The sequence below is a fragment of the Marmota flaviventris genome, chromosome 4 (assembly GCF_047511675.1).
Source record: "Marmota flaviventris isolate mMarFla1 chromosome 4, mMarFla1.hap1, whole genome shotgun sequence".
Taxonomy (NCBI): domain Eukaryota; kingdom Metazoa; phylum Chordata; class Mammalia; order Rodentia; family Sciuridae; genus Marmota; species Marmota flaviventris.
The window spans coordinates 84,802,467-84,824,843 of record NC_092501.1 but is presented as its reverse complement, the minus strand read 5'-3'; the positions used below and the strand labels follow the sequence as shown (position 1 = coordinate 84,824,843).

General features: G+C 41.4%; 2 protein-coding genes across 7 annotated transcripts in view; both read right to left on the bottom strand.

The window, feature by feature from the left end:
* Positions 1-1,335: 1,335 nt before the first annotated feature.
* On the bottom strand, positions 1,336-17,220 carry C1qtnf9 (C1q and TNF related 9). Of its 3 annotated transcripts, none has more exons than XM_071611324.1 (5): positions 16,961-17,220; positions 15,366-15,473; positions 9,643-9,830; positions 7,538-7,600; positions 1,336-6,198 (listed from the first exon to the last, which is right to left on the bottom strand). In XM_071611324.1, the coding sequence occupies exons 3-5, from the start codon at positions 9,806-9,808 to the stop codon at positions 5,426-5,428; spliced, it is 1,002 nt and encodes a 333-aa protein (XP_071467425.1). In that variant the 5' UTR covers positions 9,809-9,830; positions 15,366-15,473; positions 16,961-17,220; the 3' UTR covers positions 1,336-5,425. The 3 variants fall into 3 exon arrangements, with proteins under 3 accessions (XP_071467425.1, XP_071467424.1, XP_027797404.2); XM_071611323.1 differs by lacking the exon at positions 15,366-15,473 and having other exon boundaries at positions 1,336-5,267; positions 5,401-6,198; XM_027941603.2 differs by lacking the exon at positions 15,366-15,473.
* A 673-nt stretch (positions 17,221-17,893) lies between these two features.
* Spata13 (spermatogenesis associated 13) overlaps positions 17,894-22,377 on the bottom strand; it is a 151,468-nt gene continuing 146,984 nt past the window's right edge. For 3 of the 4 annotated variants that reach the window (XM_071611318.1, XM_071611320.1, XM_071611321.1), the window contains one exon: positions 17,894-21,923. In XM_071611318.1, the coding sequence (XP_071467419.1) occupies positions 21,748-21,923 (176 nt within the window). In that variant the 3' untranslated portion in view covers positions 17,894-21,747. Of the gene's footprint in view, positions 21,928-22,377 lie in introns of all 4 variants that reach the window. The other variant, XM_071611319.1, reaches the window with a different exon arrangement.

The following is a 22,377-nucleotide window of genomic DNA, read 5'->3' as shown; positions in this document are numbered from 1 at the left end:
ACTCTATGTTGATCAATATCAGATTATCAGTAGTTGATCGGTTCTTAGTGGCTCATGTTTCCTTGTGGCAGCCGGCTCTTATGTCCTGTAGAGCAACCAGCCCCTTACAAAATGATGGCAAATGTATCATTTAAAAGAAAGAAAGAGAATATATTAGTCAAAAATGTTTATTTTATCATCTTAGTGAAAAATGTGTTTCAGATCTGACAGCCTCCTTAGCCCAGGATGGGTTTTATGCAAGGGTACCCACCATTTATAATGTAAACACTTAAGCTTACATGCTCCCTCAGTGGATAATGACTGGTGCTAAGTTAACAAGGTGTCTTGTGTCTCAGACAGCCTGACAGAGTTAGTTAAAACTGCGTTCCAGATTCACAGACAACCAGTGAAAAATAATTGCAAATGACAGATTAGACTCCCCCAAGTCTACTTTATCTTTTGAAGTCCTTTAAAGCATGTTTTACATCATGTCTTCTATATTTGTCCCACAAAAAAAGAATTTCATAAGAACATCTTTCCTATGTGCTAGTCATAAAGGTTTTTTTTTCCTTTATGCATATGTCAGTCTGTAAATTTTGTTCCTAAGTTAGATGAGAGTTGGTGCAAGTATTCCTACAGTTAGGACCATAGCAAAACCAGAATTTGTACTGGGGGAAAAAGGCCTGGATTGTTGCAACTGAAAAAATGCAAAGCTGCCAAAAAATAAGGACATTCATGCTCAAAAAATGACTATATAGTTAATCATTCTGCAATAAAAGGTGTCTTGTGGGAATTTAAGGAGGCATCCACTCTAGGGGCCATGCACATGCTAGACTAGGACTGAGAGCAGTGCCTACTTAAATTTCACACTCTGTCTGCCTCACTTGCCTTACCTTATCCTCCTTCTGTTCCACAGGAAATATAAATAAAAGAAAAAACAAAAAAAAATTATAAAAGACATTATTTCTATTATTTGCATAGTCACCAAATACATTCATATCTTGTTATCCATGAGACATCAGTTCCAAGACCCCCCTGCAGATACCAAACTCTGAGGATGCTCCAGTCCTTTATATAAAATGGCATAGGATATGCATAAAATCTACATACATCCCCTTATAGAGTTTAAATCATGTCTAGATTACTAAAGATACCTAATACAATGTATATGTTATGAAAATAGTTATACTGTATTGTCTAAGGAATCATAACAAAAAAAACTGTACATGTTTACTGCAGACTAAATTGTTTTTCCAAATATTTTTGATCTGTGGTTTGTTTTATCTGGGGTTGTAGCACCCACAGATATGTAAGGCCAACTGTAATTTTAAAATATTTTATCTACAGCAGTGCAGCTTGCTTATAGTGATAATTCAGAAAAATCCCACATCCCTAGGGAACAAACATACCACCTATACTGTGTTGATGGTTGAATACAGATAGAACACCTGTAAATCCTGTGGTTTCTAGGACAATCCCAATTTCAAATGGCACATTCTGTCAAATGGCATGTCCCATGTTGTGGTGTAGAAAATTCCATAGCTTAAACAATGCACTAAACTTGAGTCCTTTTGTTTTAACACAAGGAGAAAATTTTATTTTGGCTCATAGTTTTTGAGGTTCCAGTCCTTGACTAGGCAGACCCATAGTTTTTATGCTGTGGTAAGACAGGATGTCATGGTGGGAGTACTTGGTGGAGCAACACTGCTCTTCTCATGACGGAAAAGCAAAAGACCAAGCTTAAGTATTTACCCCAGAGATTAGAAGCTACCCTAGAACCACACACAAGTTACAATCAACACATTAATTGTTAATGTTATGTGCATAATTAACTGTCACCACCTGGAAACCCTGGTGAAACATCATCCAAAAAGTCATATTTTTGGTCTGAGGAGCAGTGCTTATAGTAAGATCATGTAAAGGACTAAAAAAACTCATGCCAAGAATTATTCTTTCAAACTCAAAGGTTGCCAATAGTCTTTTTTTGCTTAGGCAAAATTTATAATTACATACAGTTTAAATTCTCAGTATAGAAAAGTATATCAAGTTGACTTAAGTATATGTAATTAATTGCAGAATTAATTGGGACCCTGTGAATTTTTTTCAGTTTGGCTTTCATTGCTCAATAAAAATCAGGGGCACAGAAAAGCTAAATAGCTCATCTAATTCAAATCCCTTATCCTGGCTGAATCAGCAATTCATATATATTAACTCTCAGTCTCGGGCTTTTCCCACTATGATCATGCTTCCCCTATCCTTGGAATAGGGACCACTTAAAATTTTTTTAGAGGAAAGTGATAGAAATGACAACACCTGCATGAAATTGGTTTAAGCAAAGAAAATTTGTTGGCTCACCCAACAAAATAGCCCAAGGATGGCTCTGCCTTTAGGCACAACTGGATTTAGAGGCCCAAACAATGCCATTAGAACTGATCTCTTACTACATATTCTGTTGCTTATAAGTGACTACCTGAGACCAGTCATTTATAAATAAAGAGGTTTATGTCTTACAGTTCCAAAGACTGGAACATCCATGGAGCATGGCACCAGCATCTTGGGAGAGCCTTTTTGCTGTACCATAACATGGTGGAGAGCATCACATGGCAAGGAAGAGCAAGAGTGCCAGTTCAGGTCTCTCTTCCTCTTCTTAGAAAGCAACTAATACCATCATAGGGACCCCACCCTCATGACCTCATAATAATTCCAATCAACTCTCAAAGGCCCCTCCTCTAAATACCATCAACATATGAATATGGAGTTAAAGTTTCCAACACAAAAAATTTGAGCAACCCATTTAAACCACAGCAACTAGATTATGTCTAGCTGTTTGGCTTCATTCTTAGGCTCTACAGATTAGTAAGAAGCTGCCAGGAGTTTCAAGCCTTCAACCTCCCCCATCTAATTTCAACTAAAGAAGAGCACGTCTGTGGTTAGCAAGCCCAGCTAAGTTGCAGATTGAAACGTCATTGGTTCTGATCAGATCAAGTGCCATCTTGCAACTGTTACCATGGTCAGGAGGTGCTATTCTGTTTAACCAGTCCTGTATCCCATGTCCAACCAGCAGTGTAGAGTTTACACCATCTGAAAGACTTTTCCACATTAGGATACGGACAGTAGGGTGCCTTTACTGGGAGATGGGGAAATAGAAGGGACTTGTCTAAACAAGTGTCCACTACAGGTCTGAGGGACAAGTTTCCCTTTAACCTACTCTCTTAATAAACTTACCCCTCTCCTGTTCCTCTACCCCTGTAACTGGTGTCCACAACCAGTAACTTTTTTTTTCTCTTGCATAAATCATTAAGAAACCTTTGAAACTAGGGATGGGGAGATAGCTCAGTGTTAGAGTGCAAGGTCCTGGTTAGGTTCAATCCGCAGTACTGAAAAAAATATCTTTAGAAGTTGAATAGTGAAAAGGCCTAATGGAATTTGTCTACGGTTTTGGACTACCTTGGAACCTGCAAGCTCTTTCTCCTTCCTCTTTTTACCTTTTGAAATGAGAATATCTATTCTATACCTAGACCATCATTATATTGGGAAAGAAGATAACTGGTCTGATTTCATAGGTTTTACTGATGGAGGAATATTTTTCCCCAGGATAAATCACAGACTACCCCTCTCCTATAAGTGATTTAAATGATTTGATGGTGAGATTTTGGACTTAACAGTTGATGGTGAAATTGTTGAAACTTTGGGGGATATTAGGATGGGGGGATATTTTCTGTATATGGGAAGGGCACCTAATTTGGCGGGGGGAGGCAGAGAGCATACTGTTAATGAATTGAATTGTATCTCACAAAAATGATATGTTGAAATCCCAATCCATGATAGTGGCAAATGTGACCTTATATGGAAATAGGGTCTTTGCAGATATAAACGGGTTAAGATGGGTCATACTGGGTTAAAGCAGACCCTAAGGAAATCTGTAAGAAGAGGGAATTTTGGACACATGCACATACAGAAAGAAGACAACCATATGAAGTGGGGATAGAGATTGGAGTGATGCTGCCACAAGCCAAATGCTGCCATGGGCTACCAGAAGCTGGTCACACCAAAGAAGGACCTTCTCTCAAATATTCAGAAGGAGCCTGGTCTGCTGACATATGGCCTTGAACATATGGCCTCCAGAACTATGAAAGCATATATTTCTGTTTGTTTTTTTTTACCACCAATTTGTGGTTCTTGGTTGTAGCAGTCCTAGAAAATGAATACAGAGTCAGGACAATTATTTATTGGTGTGTTATCCTTAGAGGAAAAAGAGGACATCATGTCCCTATATTTCCCTTTCCATTCCCAAAAAGCCTAGTCAAGGGAACAATAAGAGCAAGTTCTGGCCAGAATGTCCAGGTAAACATTTCCAGTGTCCACTGGCTTTCTTTTATGTATGAGGGGAATTAGGGAAAGTTAGAGTTATCTGTAGAAAGCTGCTTTGTTGCACACCAGGACAGCTGCTCCTTGGGATGCTGGGAATACAAGGAATAGTGCAAACTAAGCCAATTAATAATGTCACTGCTTCGGTAGCCTAACTTATAAAAATCCCTCCCCCTGTGGTCACCAGTGAAGATCACAGTACTGTGAGAGGGCAGTGCTTGTCCCAGAGGATGTCCCTGGACAAAGTCTTGTGAGAGATAGGAGGTGCTATTTTTCTGGCAAAGTAGAGGAAGCCCCATGTAAAATAGAGGTGCACCTGTCCAGCCTGTTGCCTCTGGTCTTTCTGGCAAAGCATCTGTCAAGCCCATCACCGCCAGATCTCCTCCATAAGCATTTCTGAGTAAATCTTCTGCCTTATATCCCATCTCTGATGACTTCCTTGGCCTCTCCATAAGCTATTCCACTGCCTTAGCTCTCCTGGGCTCTGGACATTACAGTTGGATTGAGTAGCATTGAAAACCTAAATTAGAAAGTAAGCAAAGTATCTGCAGCCTTCTGGGATTTCATTGTCATCAGCCTAAAGCTCTTATCAGCACTAACTGGAATAAGCATTTTTTGTGTGTTATACTGGGGATGGAACCAAGGGCCTCACACACGCCAGGCAAGTGACATACCACAGAGCTTACTTTTCTTTCTCACTGATGTCCTCAGAAGCATAGATGAGCACTAAATCATAATACATCTCCTTAGAACTCTGAGTGGTAGCAGTACTCTTCCTATCAGAAACATGCGAGGGGTTCCCCCAATCATGGGAATGATGAAAAACATTAAATAAATTATATTAAACAGGGGCTGGAGATGTATCTCAGGAGTGAATTGCTTGCTTTGTATCCACAAGGCCTTGAGTTCGATCCCTAGTACTGCAAAAACAAAAAAACAGGGCAACTATTTAAAAATTTACTCTTTGGAATATTGTAAGTGACACAGAACCATTTTTACAAGTGATTAAAGATTATTACAATAATTGAAGGAATTATAAAAGCTAATTCTGACCAATGCAGATGTACAGTCTTCTGTGTCATGAGCTGCTGAAGAGAAGGAAGCCTGTGAACGTTGTGTCATCATCCTCATCTGCAAACAAGCCATTGAACCTCTCTCCTCCTGTCACCTGCATCCACACCTCATCTCCAAGCTTCAGCTCCAGGACCATACCACTGGAGGCCTGGTCCTCAGAACTCAAATAACCATCCTTGGTATTCAGTATTTTTACCCCATTTTTGACCAAAGATACCTGCACATTCCGGGAGAAAACAGTGATGTGGTAGGTGAAGTAATAGACCCCAGCAACGTGGCAAGTGAATTTCCCCGTAGCCACATTATAATGGTTGAATTCGTTATATAAGATCTTGTCGAATTTAATGGGTACATCTGAAGGAGGAAACTTGCTCAACACTGTGAGACCCACAGTGAAAGCACTCTTTGGCAAGACTGGAGTCTCACCCATTTTTCCTTTTTCTCCTCGATCCCCTTTCCAGCCTCTTACTCCCCGAACTCCTGGCTCACCCTGGGGTCCCATAGGTCCAGCTTCTCCCCTGGGACCCGGCTTGCCAATGGGACCTACAGGGCCAGGTAAGCCAGTGGGACCCAAAGGTCCATCATTGCCTGTTAGACCTTCTGGACCAGTGGGACCCACATCACCTTTATCCCCCTTCTGCCCCTTAGGGCCAATCTCTCCTTGGAGCCCTTTCTCTCCCATGGGTCCAACAGATCCCTTTGGCCCATGCTTCCCCGGGGATCCTCTGGAGCCTTGATCACCTTTGATGCCTTTTGCTTCAACTTTTCCATCTGCTCCTGAATAGAGGAAGAGAAAAAAGAAATGGTTTGTTAAATATTCCCTTGTGAACAACTTTGGCTTTTCTGTTATTGAGCATTTAATTGAGATGGAGTAGTGCTGAGGTTCAATATCCGCTCAGGGTTTAGAAATTAATTAACTCCCAAATTACAGGCATGTGTGCACACATACATGCATGTACACTCTCATACACAAAACACCTTTTGACTCCTGTCTCCTAAATGAGAAATGATAACCCTTTACCATCTAAGTCCACCATGTTGACCATGAAAAAAGGCCAAACATTAAGAGAAACACTCTTCAGAGCAGGGCAGCACTGCAAACAGCAGATTGATTCAGGATACTTAGTTAACAGTTGCTCAGACCTAGTGAAGTGATGCCCCCTAAGAAATTTCTTGTGACACAAAGTAAAGTCTCAAGTATGGCATTCATCCATCTCTAATATCCAGCCCCAGCCTGCTCATTCTACCAGTTGTATTATGGTTTTCTTTATTCTATAGATGCTTGGTGCTTCTGAGTTGCTTCCACCCCAAATGGAACATAGTGGATGCAAGCATGGATTCTGGAGGTCAATGCCAGGACTCCATCCTATCTCCATCCCTTGTGCTCATGGGATGTCAGGCCAATGAATAAACCTTCTACACCTCTGTTCTCATCTATGAAATCAGGACAGTAATACTTCCAAGTTCACAGGGCTCTTGAAGCCACTGAGTCAATACATGACAAACACTTAGAACAAGATACAGAGAACCATCTTTCTCTCCATTGGTTGCCAACTGCTAGCATTCATCCCAATTCCAGGGCCAGACCCTCTCCATACAGTGGGGCCAGATGCACTGAGTCCAAATTCTTCTTCCTTTGTGCTTATTCAGTAAGTCAGGGTTCATCAGACTGTCTCCCATTGGCCAAATCTGTCCTTATGTTTTTGTAACAGCCCACAAGCTAAGAATGGTTTACAGGTTTAAATTGTCAAATATAATATTCTGTGATATGTGAAAATTATGAGGCTCAAATTTCAGTCTTTATACACACAGCTTCACTGAAACACAGCCACACTTATTTATGTAGCGTCTATGGCTGCTTTTCAAGACAATGGCACAGTTTAGTAGACACGATGCAGAGCTGAAAATATTTATTATCTGGCCTTTTACACAAAAAGCTTGTGGATCCCTGTGCTCGTCGTGGGCTTCTGGAGAGCAAGAACTGAATGGCCTCTGTTGTTGGGACATCCTCAGAGCCATATAAGGACTCATCCATAGTAGCAAGCACATAATAGCTATGGTGAAATCGTGTTAGTTCCACATTAGAGCATGGTTAAATAGGAAGCCAGCTTCTGACCTCGTTCTCCTTTCTCCCCGCTCATTCCATCCTTCCCTGGGCCACCGGGATGTCCTGGTTCTCCTAGGTGGAAAAGAAGAAAACAGAAGAGTTGAAATTCCAAATCTGTATTTTTCTGACCACTGGCCTCCATGGGTGGTGTACGGAGGAGAGTGCTGGTGGTGTCTACCCCCAATGGGCACTCCCTCCTGGGGTGGAGAGAGGCAGGCATGAGTGAGCATCTGGGCCTCTTATCTGTGTTAGATGAGTGAGTTATATAATGGATCAGGTCACTTCCCAAGCACCCACTTGTAAGATGTGCCATACATGAGCAGCAAAGAAGGATGAGAAAGAAATATGTGGCTGGAGACACTGATGTTCATAATTGTGGTGACTGGGGGACTCCAAGCAACTCAGAGCCAATGTTCCCAAGCAAGCCCTGGGTACTGTGAGATCTCCAAGTGGGAGTCATCCTTACATTAATTCCTTTCCTGTTCTCCTCTCCCTCCCCAGCCATAAGTCTTTCTCTTTTGTTTCCCTGCTTAATTCTCAATTCTTGCAATCTCCCGAGCAGTGACCTCTAAACTTTCTTGATCACAGAACCTCAAATAACAAAGCATGAATGTGGACCCTCATCAATGCACATCTGAATTGTGGATAACTCATGGGCTAAACATGCATTCATTATAAAGCATACAATTTAAAAGGGAAAGATAAAGAGTATGTGAATTGTTAGCGTGAGCAATATGATTAAATATTTTTCTAAGAAATAATGTTATATACAATATATATATATATATATATATGGAAAATATATAAAACATATATACTTCTAAGAAACATGTAAAACTTGAAAGAATGGATACAACTGAAGAAAAAATACAAGAGATTCAATAGGGAAGAAAGAAACTTAGTATTGGTTGTATGTTTTATCTTACTCCTTCTTATGTATCATCCATCTCTTTTGTGTATGTAAAATATTTTAAAATAAAAATTTAAACCCCATTATGTTAAAAAATAAAACAAACACACCATTGTGGTCCCACTGGGAGGGTAAAATACTTGGGTTTATTAAGACTTAAGTTTTCCTATTAACTTGCACTGGACTTTCTGCTACCCAGAAAGGTCTAATGACTAAATGTGACTAAAACAGCATGGATTTTCCAGAGATATTATCCAAGAGAAGACTTCACAGAGTATATTTGCATGGTGGTTGTTGGAAAGGAATAAAGTTGCTTCCTGGTAAACTTCAGCCTCACCCCGCCCACTTAATAAATCGTCAGGCCTCCATATAAAAATAAGCAATGTGTAGCTTTAAATTGCATGACATATTGAGTAGCAGGATGAATTCTCACATTATCCCACTCTATCCTGGTCAGAATGTGAATCATCCCTTTTTCTACCCTGTGTGTGCTTCCTGCCTATTAGTCACTTAGTGGCCATCTAAGTTATTAGATTGACTGTCTCAGGATCACAGTTCTTGTATTTAAGTAACCCTTATTTTATGTCCTCCAAGGGCAAGAGTAGTGATGCTGGCAATTTTATTATGTATAGTGTTACAAATGTTATATTTTATCATCAGCTATTATTAATGTCTTACTGTGCCTAACTTATAAATCAAACTTTTTCATAGGTATATCTGCATAGAAAAAACATAGTATATATAATATTCTGTACTATCTATGGTTTTAGCCACTCATTGGCTAAAACCTGTTGGAGGTCTTGGAACATAATCTTCCTTGAATAATATGGGACTGTTGTATTTAGCCATCAGCTCTCTCTATTGGCCTCATGTTACTGAAGATGTGTCATAACCGTTGCTAAGGCAGGAAAATTGATGACATTGTATACTACTGAATATGTCCTATAATATCAGAGACAATGGCTAACAAACAGTATCCCCAGTGGAGGAGAAGCCCATGAGGGCAGGGTCATGTCAGTCCAGTCCTCACTCCATTCCAGCACCCAGCACAGAATCTGATAGGAGAGGACTCTTGATAAGTGTTTGACATGTGAATGATGAGGGTTCAGTGGGTGACTGGGAAACCACACAGAGAATAAACAGATGTGATAAGGGGTTGATGGCATCAATGGAGGGCAGCAGAAAGCCACCAAGTGGTGAGTACCTGCATTCCCCTTTTCACCCTTTGCTCCATCTCTTCCATCTCTCCCAGGCAGGCCATTGTGACCAGGATTCCCTGGGATGCCAGGGTGCCCTTGCCTGCACGTGTCCTGTGAGTTTATGCTCCTTGTATAGACTCCCATGGCAAGCAGGAACCACCAGATCCTCATGGTCCAGATGACAGAGTCTGAGCTAGAAGACAGAAAGAGAAAGGAGAAACCTTTGTCACTGGTGCTATGAACACAGACTCTGCTCCTTTGCAGTGGGAAATGGGCCCATCCTTACTCAGACGAGGGACAGTATGGTCAGGGCAGATGAGAGTAGAAACCTGGGAGCTGACCACAGTGGTTGCAATCAGGAAAACATTGTCTTTAGGAGGTAACACAAGTAATTAGGATCATTCTTAATGGTGATGATAAATGAGGAAGCCAAGTTTGAGATCAGGATACTCTTTTATTTATCTTTCCAATTTTGTCACTGTGACAAAATACCTGAGAAAACCAACTTAACGAAGAAAGGTTTGTTTGACTCATGGTTTCAGAGTCCTTAGTCTAAGGTAACCTGACTTCACTGCTGTGGCAAGGCAGAAACATGGCAGAAGGCCATGCTCACCTCAAGGTAACCAGGAAGGAGAGAGAGAGAAAGGGGAAGGAGAGAGAGAGAAAGGGGCCATGGATAAGAAATACCCTTCCAGGGCATGCCCCCACCACTCCCCCCCCACCACTCCCCCACCCCACCTCCATGACCTACTCCTCCAATTAGGCCCCACCTCCTGAAGTTTCTACTATCTCCTAACAATGCCATCAGCTACGAGTACACCAGGGGATTTATCCACTGATGAAATCAAAGTCCTCGTGATCCAGTTCACTTCCCGAAAGCCTCACCTCTGACCATCACTGCATTGGGGACCAAACCTTCAACACATGACCTCTGAGGGACATTTTGTATCCAATCTATAAAACCACTTCCTGGAGCCAGAGAAGAATGCGTACTCACAGGGCTGATGAAAAGACCAAATTTGATCATAATGTACATGAAAAAAGCACATTATAAACAATAAAGCAATCATAGAATTACCATCTATCTGATCCAGCAATTTCACTTCTGGGAATATTTCTGAATAAATTGAAAACAGAGATTTGAACTGAGAACTCATGTTTAGAATACCATTGTTTGTAATAGCCAAAAAGTGGGAAAACCCATCATGCCCATCAGTGGGTAGATGGACATACAAAAGGTGGTATGTGCTGGCAATGAAATAATGTTCAGTCTTAAATAGGAAGGGAATTCTGACCCATGCTACAACATGGATGAATCTTGAGAATATTATGCTATGCAAAAACAAGCTAGTCAAACAAATTTCTGTATGAGCCACTCCTAGGAGGCATCTAAAATAGTAAAGCACGTAGAGAAAGTAGGGCAGGGGTTTCCAGGGATTGGGGAAATTAGGGGGAATCAGGAACTTGTATCTAATGGGTACAGAGTTTCACTTTGAAAAGATGAAAAAGTTCTAGAGATGGATGAGGTGATGGTTGTATGATAATGCCACATGGTTTAATACCACTAAATCGTACACTTAAAATGATTAAAGTGATAAATTTTATGTTGACATATATTTTACCACAATAACATACTAAATTAAAAAATTAGGTGGACACAATGGATCATGCCTATAATCCCAACAACTGAGGAGCCTGAGGCAAGAGGATCCCAGTTTGAGGCCAACCTTAGCAATTTAGTGAGGTTTTTCACTAAGCACTTTAGTGAGATCCTGTCTCAAAGAAAAAAAGAAAAAGGAAAAAAGTAAAGCATTCCAAGTAGTCCTACTGTGATTAAATATATTCTTTGAATGTAGATCCATGAAGGATCTGCTCACACGCATATGTGCGTATGTGCGCATGCACGCACACACACACACACACACACAAGGTCACACAATTTGGGAGAAGTGCATTTTCAAGTCCTTTTCTGTATAAATGGTGTCCCCCCCCCCTCCGCCCCAGATCTTTGATTTGCTTTTGAACCTCATCAGGAGCAAAGACAAAGAAACCTCAAGGGGCTGAATTGTAAACAAGGGAGGAAGAAATAACTAGGAAGAGTGTTCCCAACAAAGGGAACTGATTATAGAAGCGCCTGCAGTAATGTGGATGGATACTCAAATTCATGGGACCTCCTGACAAAATCCATCCTCCACAGGAAAGTGCATATAGTTTCATGTGCCTCTCTTCCATGGTACCTATCATGGTAGGGGTTTTACATTTGATGACATAACTGTAGGATTAAAATTCTGGCTCCCCACCTGACAGGATTTCCCACATTGTTATATTTTCAGTACCCAGTATTAAACTTGAAACAAATACTTATCAAATGAAACAAATATTATCATGGTAGGTATTTTAGGACTTTTTAGCAAAATGAACACATAGGTTAGTGCAGCTGGTCATAACTCAGATCTTCATGTGCTGCTGACAGCAATGTAGATCTGCCCAACCTTTTGGAAAGGTAAAAAGCAAAAGACACCCCTATCTGTGACCCATCTCTAAAATTCTTCATCATGATCCAAGATTTGTGTGCCAAACACAGAGATGACCAAAGCCTTATCTACAATGGTTAAAAGGTGCACACTAAATAACATGTAGAAACAGAAGGTGATGTAGGAAATAGAATGGTATAAACCAATAAATGCATATTGGTAAACTAAAGGTAGATATTTTTATTTAAACTAAAGGTAAACATTTTTTCTAGAAATGGTGGAGTTATGGGATGTTTTCCTGTTTAAAAACTTTTTATAGCACTACACATATATTTCTAGGTAAGTATTTTTTAAATAAAGATGCTTAGATTCAGTCATTCAAAATAATTAGTTTCTGCCAAACAAAAGACTATACCGCCCTCTTGTGTAAGTCTCTAAGGATCACGGGGCCCAGCCTAAGGCTAAGAGTATTTTTTGGAAAAGGAAATACAGATGTTTCCCTTTGAAGTCACAAACTTACAGCATTTCTGGAAACTGACTTGTGTTTCCTTACAGCCGAATCCATGAATAACCTGCACCTGCATCTTTTGTGTAACTCAGAAGTGACTGATGATAGTAGTCAAATCTTAATTCCAGTAACCAGGCTTTGTTGGGAGTTTGTGCATTACAAGTTATTCCACTCATGGTTATAAACTTCCCTGTTAGAATTGCCTTCACAGTGTTCCATAGGTTCTGGTATGTTCTATCACTCCAGTGCAGAAAAGATCACAAGATCATGAAGGTGTCAAGTGAGAAAAACTCCATTTTGTTTACCAGCTAGAAAATTAACGTAAAAGTAAATATTTGTCCTTCTATAATTCTTCTGAGTTTTGCATAGTTGATGACAACCAAGCCCACATGCTGACTAAGGCAGAAAATATCTAACTTGCTTATGCTCTGTGCTTAGCACACAGACAATCTTCAATGGATATTTTTAATTGAACACACTTTGCTCCCAAATAACCAATGAAAAAAGTTGTGGTAGTATAATAAAATTTAGATGAGGGCTTGCGCTTTGATGTAGAACATTGAGGGTTTGCACACAAAAAAGTCTATTAGCAGAAATTTTATTAATGTTATTTTGAAAAAAAGAATGGCATCTGTGCCTCTCACAAAACTATGGGTTGAATGCTCAGCTTCATTAGTTCAACCTCAGTGATCACCCTCAGCTTTGAACTCCTGTCTGGTCTTTCTCCAGAAGGCACTGGGGGTAGGACCCCTTCTAAGTCTCCCATCTTTCCCTGTGAGCAGCTTCACACTCTCTCTCTTCTCTTGCTGCACCCCTGCACCTCACGTGCTCTCCTAGGTGGTTACCAATTAGTAACCACCAATCAAGTTTAATACTTTTTGAAGGTAGTGACTCCATCTTTTCACTTCATTATTTTTGATACCCCACCATCAAATATTTGTAGAATTAGTGAATGAATTAAATATTATCTTAGTTCCAACTGTGTCTCCACAACCCTTCAACCCTTAAGGAGGGGTCTGGGTGTTAAATCTGAGCTCTGTCAGTCTTTGGGTGGTGGTCACTGGCTATCTCCAACATCCCTCTCACTTTCTTCCAGGCAATAGCAATTTCAGCTGGGCTCCTGGCTGCCCCCAATAGACTGCACTTCCCAGCCTCCCTTGCAGCCTGGATTTGACCATGAAACCAGATTCTGGCCAATGGGACGGCAAAATGATGTGTGCAATTGTGGACTACAGAAAGGGGAAGGGGTATGTCATTCCCTGGGTTCTTTCCCATTTCCTGTGATGGGTGCACACAGGGTGGTGGGCCATGGTGGACTCCTCAAGGAGGGCAACAGTTTAGGCATAGGAAGAATCATAGATTCCATGCATGAGTCTTGCACTTATAACCCATCTTTGACAACTAAGCCCACATGCTGACTAAGGCAAAGTGTCTCTTGCCCAAGGTCTGGCCTCTCATCAGAAGTGAGGAGGGCTTGTGTACACCCGCAGTCAGCCCAAGGCTCAGAGTGGCTGAGGACACATGGCACACAGACCCTCAGGCACAGCCACTGCCTGAGATGAAGCTGAGCAATCTGAAAGCATCAAGCCATAGTGCAGCCACCTGCTGAATGCTGTGATCTGGACCTGGTATTCTGACATGGAAGGGGTAAAGGGACACAGACTGCAAGTGACTTGGGATTACTTGTTTTTAGTCCCAAATAAAGTAGGTTCTGACTTAATGTCTTACTTTTGAGTCTTCTCCTATTACCTATATTTCTCTCTCACTATTGAGTCTCTTGACACAGGGTTATCCAGTGGCCCTCCTGATTAATTTTCTCTAATTCACAGCCAAGGTTAAGGGTTTTCACTCTTCAAGATTCTTACTTTCTGGGAAGCCTCTTTTGGGCCCCCACTTGCCTTTTGGGAGCTCTGTCTCTTTTCTTCTCACTTGAATAAATACTACTCTTTTACACTTTAAAAAGAAAAATCCTATTCTCCCCAAAGGCTGACTTAATACACATCTGCCAGAAACCAGCTGAGTGATTTTTACTGGGTTTCCAAGCCCCTGCTTCCAGAATCTCAGCCTCCTTGTGCATAAAATGCGAGAGATGAACTAACACCCCGACATCCCTCCCACATTTGGCAGCCCAAGAATCTAAATATCTCAGTTGCCTCTATTGACTATATTTTCTTCCATGTGTTCTGTGCATTGTACATCTTATATTTTCTCTTCAACATATATTGAGAATATTTACTACACTAGCATAGCCATAAATATAAAAAATGCACACATTAATATTTGTGTTAATTAGCCTGCAAGCTTCTCTAGAAAGCTCTCCTGAAAGGTCAGTTATTTTTATGAACATTATTATATGGTTTTTCTCTTTTCTCTCAGCTGGTTTGCAGAGTTCTAAAATTTTTTCAAGATCTGCTTTTCTCTTCTATTTACTCTCTTAAAAAAATTTTTTTTGGTAGTTGTAGGTGGACATAATGGCTTTATTTATTTTTATGTGGTGCTAAGGATTGAACCCAGTACCTCATACATGCTAGGCAAGTGCTCTGCCACTGAGTTATAGCCCCAGCCCTTATTTACCCTCTTAAGAATGAATTTTGAAACATCCCATTCCCCTTCCTACTATCCGAAACTCTGTAAGACATCTATTTTGCAAATGAGGCCAGATTAACTCTCACTGACATTACAACAGCTGTTTTAGGACCAGAAGACTTAACCTGAAGGTGAAGAAATCCCCTCCCCATGTGCTTACCTGAACCCTAGGGCTGCGGGCTGGACCCAGGTGCTGTGCAAATCAGGAATCCAGGGCAAACTAAAGAAAATCACATCTTCCTGCCATACAATTCCCTAGTGGACATAACTGCAAAATAGCAGGAAGGGGAGGGGATGGAGGAAGGCACAAGATATCTTGGAAGAGCTTCAAAATTCACGGCAAGGCTTGAGTTAGGTAGCTTTAGCTACTAGCACTCGCTAGTGTAGAAAATTCCCTCCTCCCACCATTTTAATAAAACAAGGTATTCCTCCACATGGAATCCGAAGGAAGGAATCTCCATGGCAGGTTTCTTTCCTTAAAATGATGTTCAGGCTTTTCCTAAGCAACTTCTCAGTGGACCTAAGGTCCATTGTGAATCAACAGGACAAGAATTAAGACTGTAACAGTGACCAGGTCTCAGCTGGATCCTGAACCAGGACTACTATGGTCAAATTTCTTTGTAATTCCTTTTGCTGTTAGGTCTTTGGGTAGCTAAGGATTCAGAGTTCATTGCCTTCATACACGCTTCTCTACCTGCAGCTGAGAAAAACATGGTGTGGCCGTTTCTTCAATGTCTTGCTGTTTGACTCTTCATTTTTTCTAAGTCTGCTCATTAACATTTATCTAAAACAGTTTCAGGAGGACAAAATTCCCCAAGTCTGTTTCTGGGAGGTGCAGGAGGCTTGAATGCAGAGGCCACATTGGGGGACGTATGCCAGTGAGGACAAGCCTCACTTTATAGGGGCTTGCAACATCCCAACCCTCCTCTCCAAATGATTCCATTCATCATCAGTACAGCAAACCAATATAAGGTCCCAGGGGATGGAACTGGATTTGCAGGTATACATTACCTGGACTTGGCTTCTTGGCCACCCCACGGCTTACACTCATCTCTTAACCGCTACACCCAGATACTTGATGTCCCTTCATGTGGTGGGCTCCAAACAGCAATGTCTAGCTGCCAGAGGGATCCTCTGGCCACACAAGACTTCAGGGCTGTGTGTGGCCCACCCTGCTCTGATTCCTCCATTCCCCAACCTATTTCCAGCCTGACCTCTCTCCTGAGATCCATGCTACTTTTGCTGACTGGATAAGCCAGATGGTCAGCAATGCAAGGACGAGTCTCCCGGTCCCACTACCAAGCCACTCCTCAGTCTCCGTATATGGCACTCCCACTCACTCATCACATCAGGCTTGACCAGAGTCCTTCCATCTTTCCTATGAGATCCGCCAGGGCCACCAAGTAGCCTGCACATCCACCTCCTGCTCTCCTGCCTTGTTCTTATACCTGAGCAACTGTCTCCCATGAAATCCCTCTGCCTCTGGTTTAACATCTGCCCTTTTTCACTGCAACCCAGCCAGCTCCTAAATAGGACATCTTTGCTGCAACCTTCCTTAAACTGTGTGGTCACATTAGGAAATCACAAGTGCCACCATGGGCCACAGGGCCTTGGCCATCCAACTTCAGCTTACCATTCTGGTCACACTGAGACCATGGTCTCAGCTCCATTTCTGCTCCTGTCTGACATGGTTAACCCAGGGGAGCTCACACCCTTTCCCCCACCAGTGTGTGATGCCCCTCGCAAGATACTCACCTTGGAAGAGGACTCCACTCTCATGGCTGAGTAACAGCTATGCAGCTCTGGTGTTGCTTAGTTCCCGCTGTTTTGTCACACCTATTTGTGCTCCCCTTTGACCCCACAAGCTCCTTCGGAAGATTCACACATTTCAGCTCCCCAGTGCATAGAGCAGGCAGCTAATACATGTGAATTCATGCCACTGTCCTTCAATTATTTCCATTCCTATGTATGGTACCATTGTAGACCACCCTGCTTCCCACCCACCCACAGCCTTCCCTCAGCCCAACCCAAGGAGGGGCCAGCAGCTCACTCTGAAGTAGGTGGACCTAGGAGTAAACAACCAGCAAGAAGCACTTGGCAGCTTTCTTAGGAACCCTTTTCTGATTAGTCACAGCAAACAATGGGCTATTTACTTGGTTTTTCTGAGCTGTTAATTAGATAAGGAAATTCATATCCACCCCTCATTCAAAGGGTTATCCTGGGACCCCAGGACACCTCCTAGTGGAGGGATCTTGCCTTGTAGCTGTTGCAAGGGGGAACATTTGGGCCACCCATACTCCATCCCTTGAAAAAGCTGCTACAACAAACCAGGACTTCCAGGCTGGGAGCGCAGCTTGCGAAGAGCATGCGGGAGGCCTTGGGTGCAGCTCCCAAAACCAAAAAGCAAAAGCAAACTAGGACTTCCTATTTCCAAATTCTGCTTACATCAGTCTGATTCCATTAGTTTGTGGCTTTTTCAGTCAAGTGGCCCCTCGTGGTTCCCCTCAGAGCCTTCTTTCTCTTACACCTCCCCAGAGGTTTGATCTGGTTGATTAATGAGTTGTTGCTAGAAGAAATGAGGACAGAAAAGGGTCTTCCCATCTCAGACTCCTGGCATTCATGGCCTCTTTCTTCTTTTTAAACAGAGCATCATCTTATTTTACTACTCAAATGAATTACTAAGACCAGTTTGGGAAATTAATTTTAATATACAGATACAAAACAACAAATATAGATTCACAGCATTTACAATAAATCATTCAAATAACATTGTAAATAATTTTTTCTTTTACAAAAAGAATTTCAACAAAAATACATATCAAGTTACAGTATTCTTGTAGACCAGACTTTAGCTGTCAAAGCTAATCCACCAGTTTGGAAGCATCACTGACTTATACAGACAACATCATCTTTATATGGATGAGTTAAAAATTACCAAAGCCTTGCAAAGTGGGTAAGCAAGTCATACACAATGGGTTCTATTATGTACAAAAGACTAATTATTAAATTACAGAGTTGGTTTAAAGTATTTTCTAAATACAATGTGATAACTAAAAGCAGTAATAAAAAGTATGTTCTACTAGGTAAATTTACATGAAACATTTAAGCTTCTGGTTTTTTTTTTTTTAAATCCTTCCAAGACCAGCTAAAATTTTCCACTTTTTTCCAAAATTTTTTGAACTCCATTTGCATTACATCCTGAAAATAAACAAGATTAGCAAGAATAGTTTTTAGGTGAAGCATATTACAGGGAAAACTTTGCTAGCAGTTTAATCTATAAGTTGGGTCCAACATCCCTGGTCTGTAAGCCATTCATTGAAAGGATGTTTATTCACACTTGTTGGCACTGTCCTTTTACAGACACTTCACGGGTTTTCCTCTCCTTCATGCAAGAATAATGCAGTAATACTCCCCCAGCTCTGGGCAATCAGACTCTTCTATTCTGACTAGGAAAGTAGGTTGATTTGTATTCAGGAATATCAGCAATTTAGGCATGCAGAGATTTCTACCTGGCCAGATGCTAAATCACCTGGTTTTTACAAAAGATTTCGATTGTGAAGTAAATTTTGAAATAAAACACTTTTGCTATACAATAACATCACAGGATGTGGCATTAGTCTTCAATAGATTAGGTATACAAGGGTACAGTATTTGGATATGGCATTGATGGTGGTGATATGTTTTCAATAACAAAATCACATCTACCAACCGGAGACAAAACTCAGATTTACTGAAAACAAACCATGCACACAGTATCCCTTGACAGTGTTGGCAAACTGCTTGTTACCCTCTTCCTTGTTAGCAGGCCAAAGACAATGAATGTTCCTTCTCTAGGACTTTTCAAATATTGTTTAGAATGGCTTATAATTCACTACAGGGTTCTCATACCTTTAGGGATATCAAAACTGAGAAAGCTGCTCAAGGCCATTTCAACTGTCTTTCACAGAGTTAGCAAATTGTGATACACTAATGAAATTCATCCAGATGTTGTCAACCAGTGAAGTCATCGAAGCCTGACTTTAAAAAGAAATTTAAATTTATTTTTTAAACTGGTACATAAAATCATAAAAATTGTACATATTTATAAGGCCAAAAAATAAAAAGGCCCACCCAGGGTTGGGGGTGGAGACGATAGAGAGATTGGGCAGTGGGTGGAGGTGGGGTTTCCCAATAAAATTCACACGGGCAGGGGCTTTTTGTTGCCTCTTTTTCTCTCTCCAAGTAGAACATGACGTAAATCAAAAAGGAAGTATGGCAAACTGAAAACAAGAATACCTGAGGCCTTCTATTCTTTGCAGAACCCAGGTATTTAGTAACAAAACCCAAGCTAGACAGATTTAAGTAGTTAAAGGATGTTCTAGCCTTTAAAAAAATATATATGTTAGCAGTTTTCAAAATCACCTCAGAATCCAAGTAGAATCCACCCAGGCAAAGTATATAATCAAATGACATTATCAAATGACCATCACGCTTTACAAAACTGATTCTCACAATCCCAGGTCTTGAACTGACTTTGACTTAATCAAAACATGTCCTGGTGTTCAGGATTCTCTGTTAGGGAGTCCATGGAGGTAGATGGGAACTGGAAGATAGGACTCAGCTGGGAAACATGTTAGGACTGGTCACAAAACCTTAAAGCCTTTGCTCACTGCCAGTTGGTCAATACTAGCAAACGGAAGCCCTCTGACTCCTTACTCGAATGAGTCCTCACTGAAAATGTAACATAAGTAAATGATATTCTTTACTACCTTAAAGCAATTCTCTTATATTACATTAAAAACAACAAAAACCTGTTTAAAATTGCTGTACATACAAACAACTCTATTTAGCACAGAAAAGTAGTTTTCAAAATATATCATTACATTTTGTTAGTAAAAATGTCAGTTATATAAATGCAACTGAGGTTGAAACAGTTATTCATGGACACACACATATACACACAACCAATGCACGAAGCCATAGCACCTCTTCTGTCAAGGGACCTGTGGTGAGAAAGAAGCAACCCTGAGGCTGTAAACCACAGGGCAAGGCAAACTCTCAGCAAGCCAATGTAAGCAGGCATTTGAATAGTCACAAAATGCCCTAAGGGCCCAGCAGAGAGGTCCAGAGTTATGTTTTCTTGATGCATGAATAACTCTGCATATGGCAAGGCAGGGGAGAAAGGAGGAACTACATCCTTAAAGTTAACACCTTCCTCTTTAACTTTGTAGACTTGTTTATTCTCAAGCTTGGGTCTGTGGGGGAAGAAACTTTGCAAGAATAGCATACAAAAAAATGAGCTTCTCAAACAGAAATCCACAAACTATGTGACACAATATCCTCTGGACACTGAGTGCAGAGCCTGTCTTCTCCAGACTATTTAAAAGTTACTTTCATCATACTTCTCAGTATAGGCAAAGAAAAGGAGATTATTTTCTGCAGGCATCAGCCTGTGTGACCTCCATTAAAAAGAGACTCCTATCTTTGAGCCTAGATATTTTGCTAAGGTGTCTTTCACAGGCAGTGAATCTCCACCGTTTTGAGTTTATAGGACAAAGGCAGCTTTAAACCCCAGAGAAGCAGGATTGTTCTGCCCTGTGTTTTCTTCATGGGTTCTTCCGAGTTGTAATTTTACTGATGAAGACATCGGAGACAACTGTTAGAAGATGCGCAGGATGTTTTTAAGAATGCTTTCCAACTGGTGCATTCTCATGTCATTAAAAAATTAAAGTAAATGAGCTTTTATATTGCAAACAGTTGTTTGAATGCTGTTTCTTGGTTAGGATGAATGAGTGAGATGTGATTTCTGCTCAGGGAGTTACACAAGGCACACAGGCAGGTGAGGATCCGACTTGCCAAGAACAAACAAGCTGGCCTTGAAAGTAGCATGACCTGGAGGATGCCTCAGTGCCCCCACATCTCAAGCTGTGCTGCCAGGAGATGGATGTACTTTTCCCGACTAGCTTGAAGAGGCACCTTGCAAGATGAAGCCTACATTTGGGAACTGTGTAGACACAGGTGACACCAGGGAACACCCTGGTCATCTCCAAGCAGCTGTTGATCCCCTAATACTACCAAAGGGAGTAAAAGCTCACCTTCTAAGTGTGACCAGACACATGGTAGGGAGAGGCAGCATTATAGCTACTCCCCATCGTTGATTCCCTTCAAAATCAAATGCAGACTCAATCCTCTAATTGAGTCATTTCCTTAGCACTGAAAAGCTCTCGGTGCTCTGGAACTGCAGGAGTGTCCCCATCACTAGTGGGGCTTGTGGAGCTACCACAGCAGCATTCCTGTAGAACTTGACCCTGGTTCCAAAGTCCCAGCCACCTCAGAGTGCTCCTTGGGGCTTCTCATGCAGGGCAGAGCTATGTGTCATGACCTTCTCCTCCTTTCCACGAAAGCAGCAGGATCTCTGAAGTGAAGGTGAGTCCAACTCCTTCCTTGAGCCCCCAAAGAAGTTTTCAACACTGGGCCCAAGAAACTTTCCCTGGGTTTCACACAAAAGAAATGAACATGGTTCTCCTCTTCACAGTCCCTCAGGGGAAGTATGGGCCTGCTGCTCACTTCCTGAAAGGGGCGAGTTTATGGAAGGTATGCCAGAAGAGGGAAGGCTTTCTCTTGGGTTCTGCCAGGGCAAACACCTGTTGCTGGGGGATGCTGGTAGGCACGGTGATGTGGCGCTGGTGGAGGGGATGCAGGTTCTGGTGCGGCGGGGCAACAGGGCATCCGCTATAGTCTAACTCCGGGGGGGAGGAAGATAGAACATTGATTGAGAGTCACTTAAGAGAACCACAAAGGAAAAAGAAAAGTGTCAAAACTCAAAGATCTTAGCTAATTTTTAATTCACATTAACCAAAAGAATACCGAATAGCTATCCTAAGAAATGGTACATTCAAATACCACGTGGGAAGCCTGGCATAGATTATCTCATTTAATCCTCTTAATATCATCCAGGTACGGGAATTGAAACCCAGAGAAGCTATGTAAATCACCTATGGTCACACAGCAGTAAGTTAAAAGAATTAGAACTGGGCTACGAGTTGGGTTGGAAAGCAAAAACATGCTTTAAATGAAAACCTGGAGCTCATCTTGCCTCAGCTAAAAGCCTATTCTGCCACCGACTAGCTGCAGTTATTTGCAGGCAAGTGTTTGACTTATCTGTGCCTCAGTTCCCTAATTTCTTTTTTTTT

Bases quoted from the DNA above. Each gene is read 5' to 3' on its own strand.
- C1qtnf9 (XM_071611324.1), bottom strand. From the start codon at position 9,808: ATGAGGATCTGGTGGTTCCTGCTTGCCATGGGAGTCTATACAAGGAGC. The intron at 7,601-9,642 runs GTACTCACCACT...TTTTCCACCTAG, and splicing joins GGGTGAAAAGGGGAATGCAG to GAGAACCAGGACATCCCGGT. The intron at 6,199-7,537 runs GTCAGAAGCTGG...TCCTCTATTCAG, and splicing joins CGGGGAGAAAGGAGAACGAG to GAGCAGATGGAAAAGTTGAA.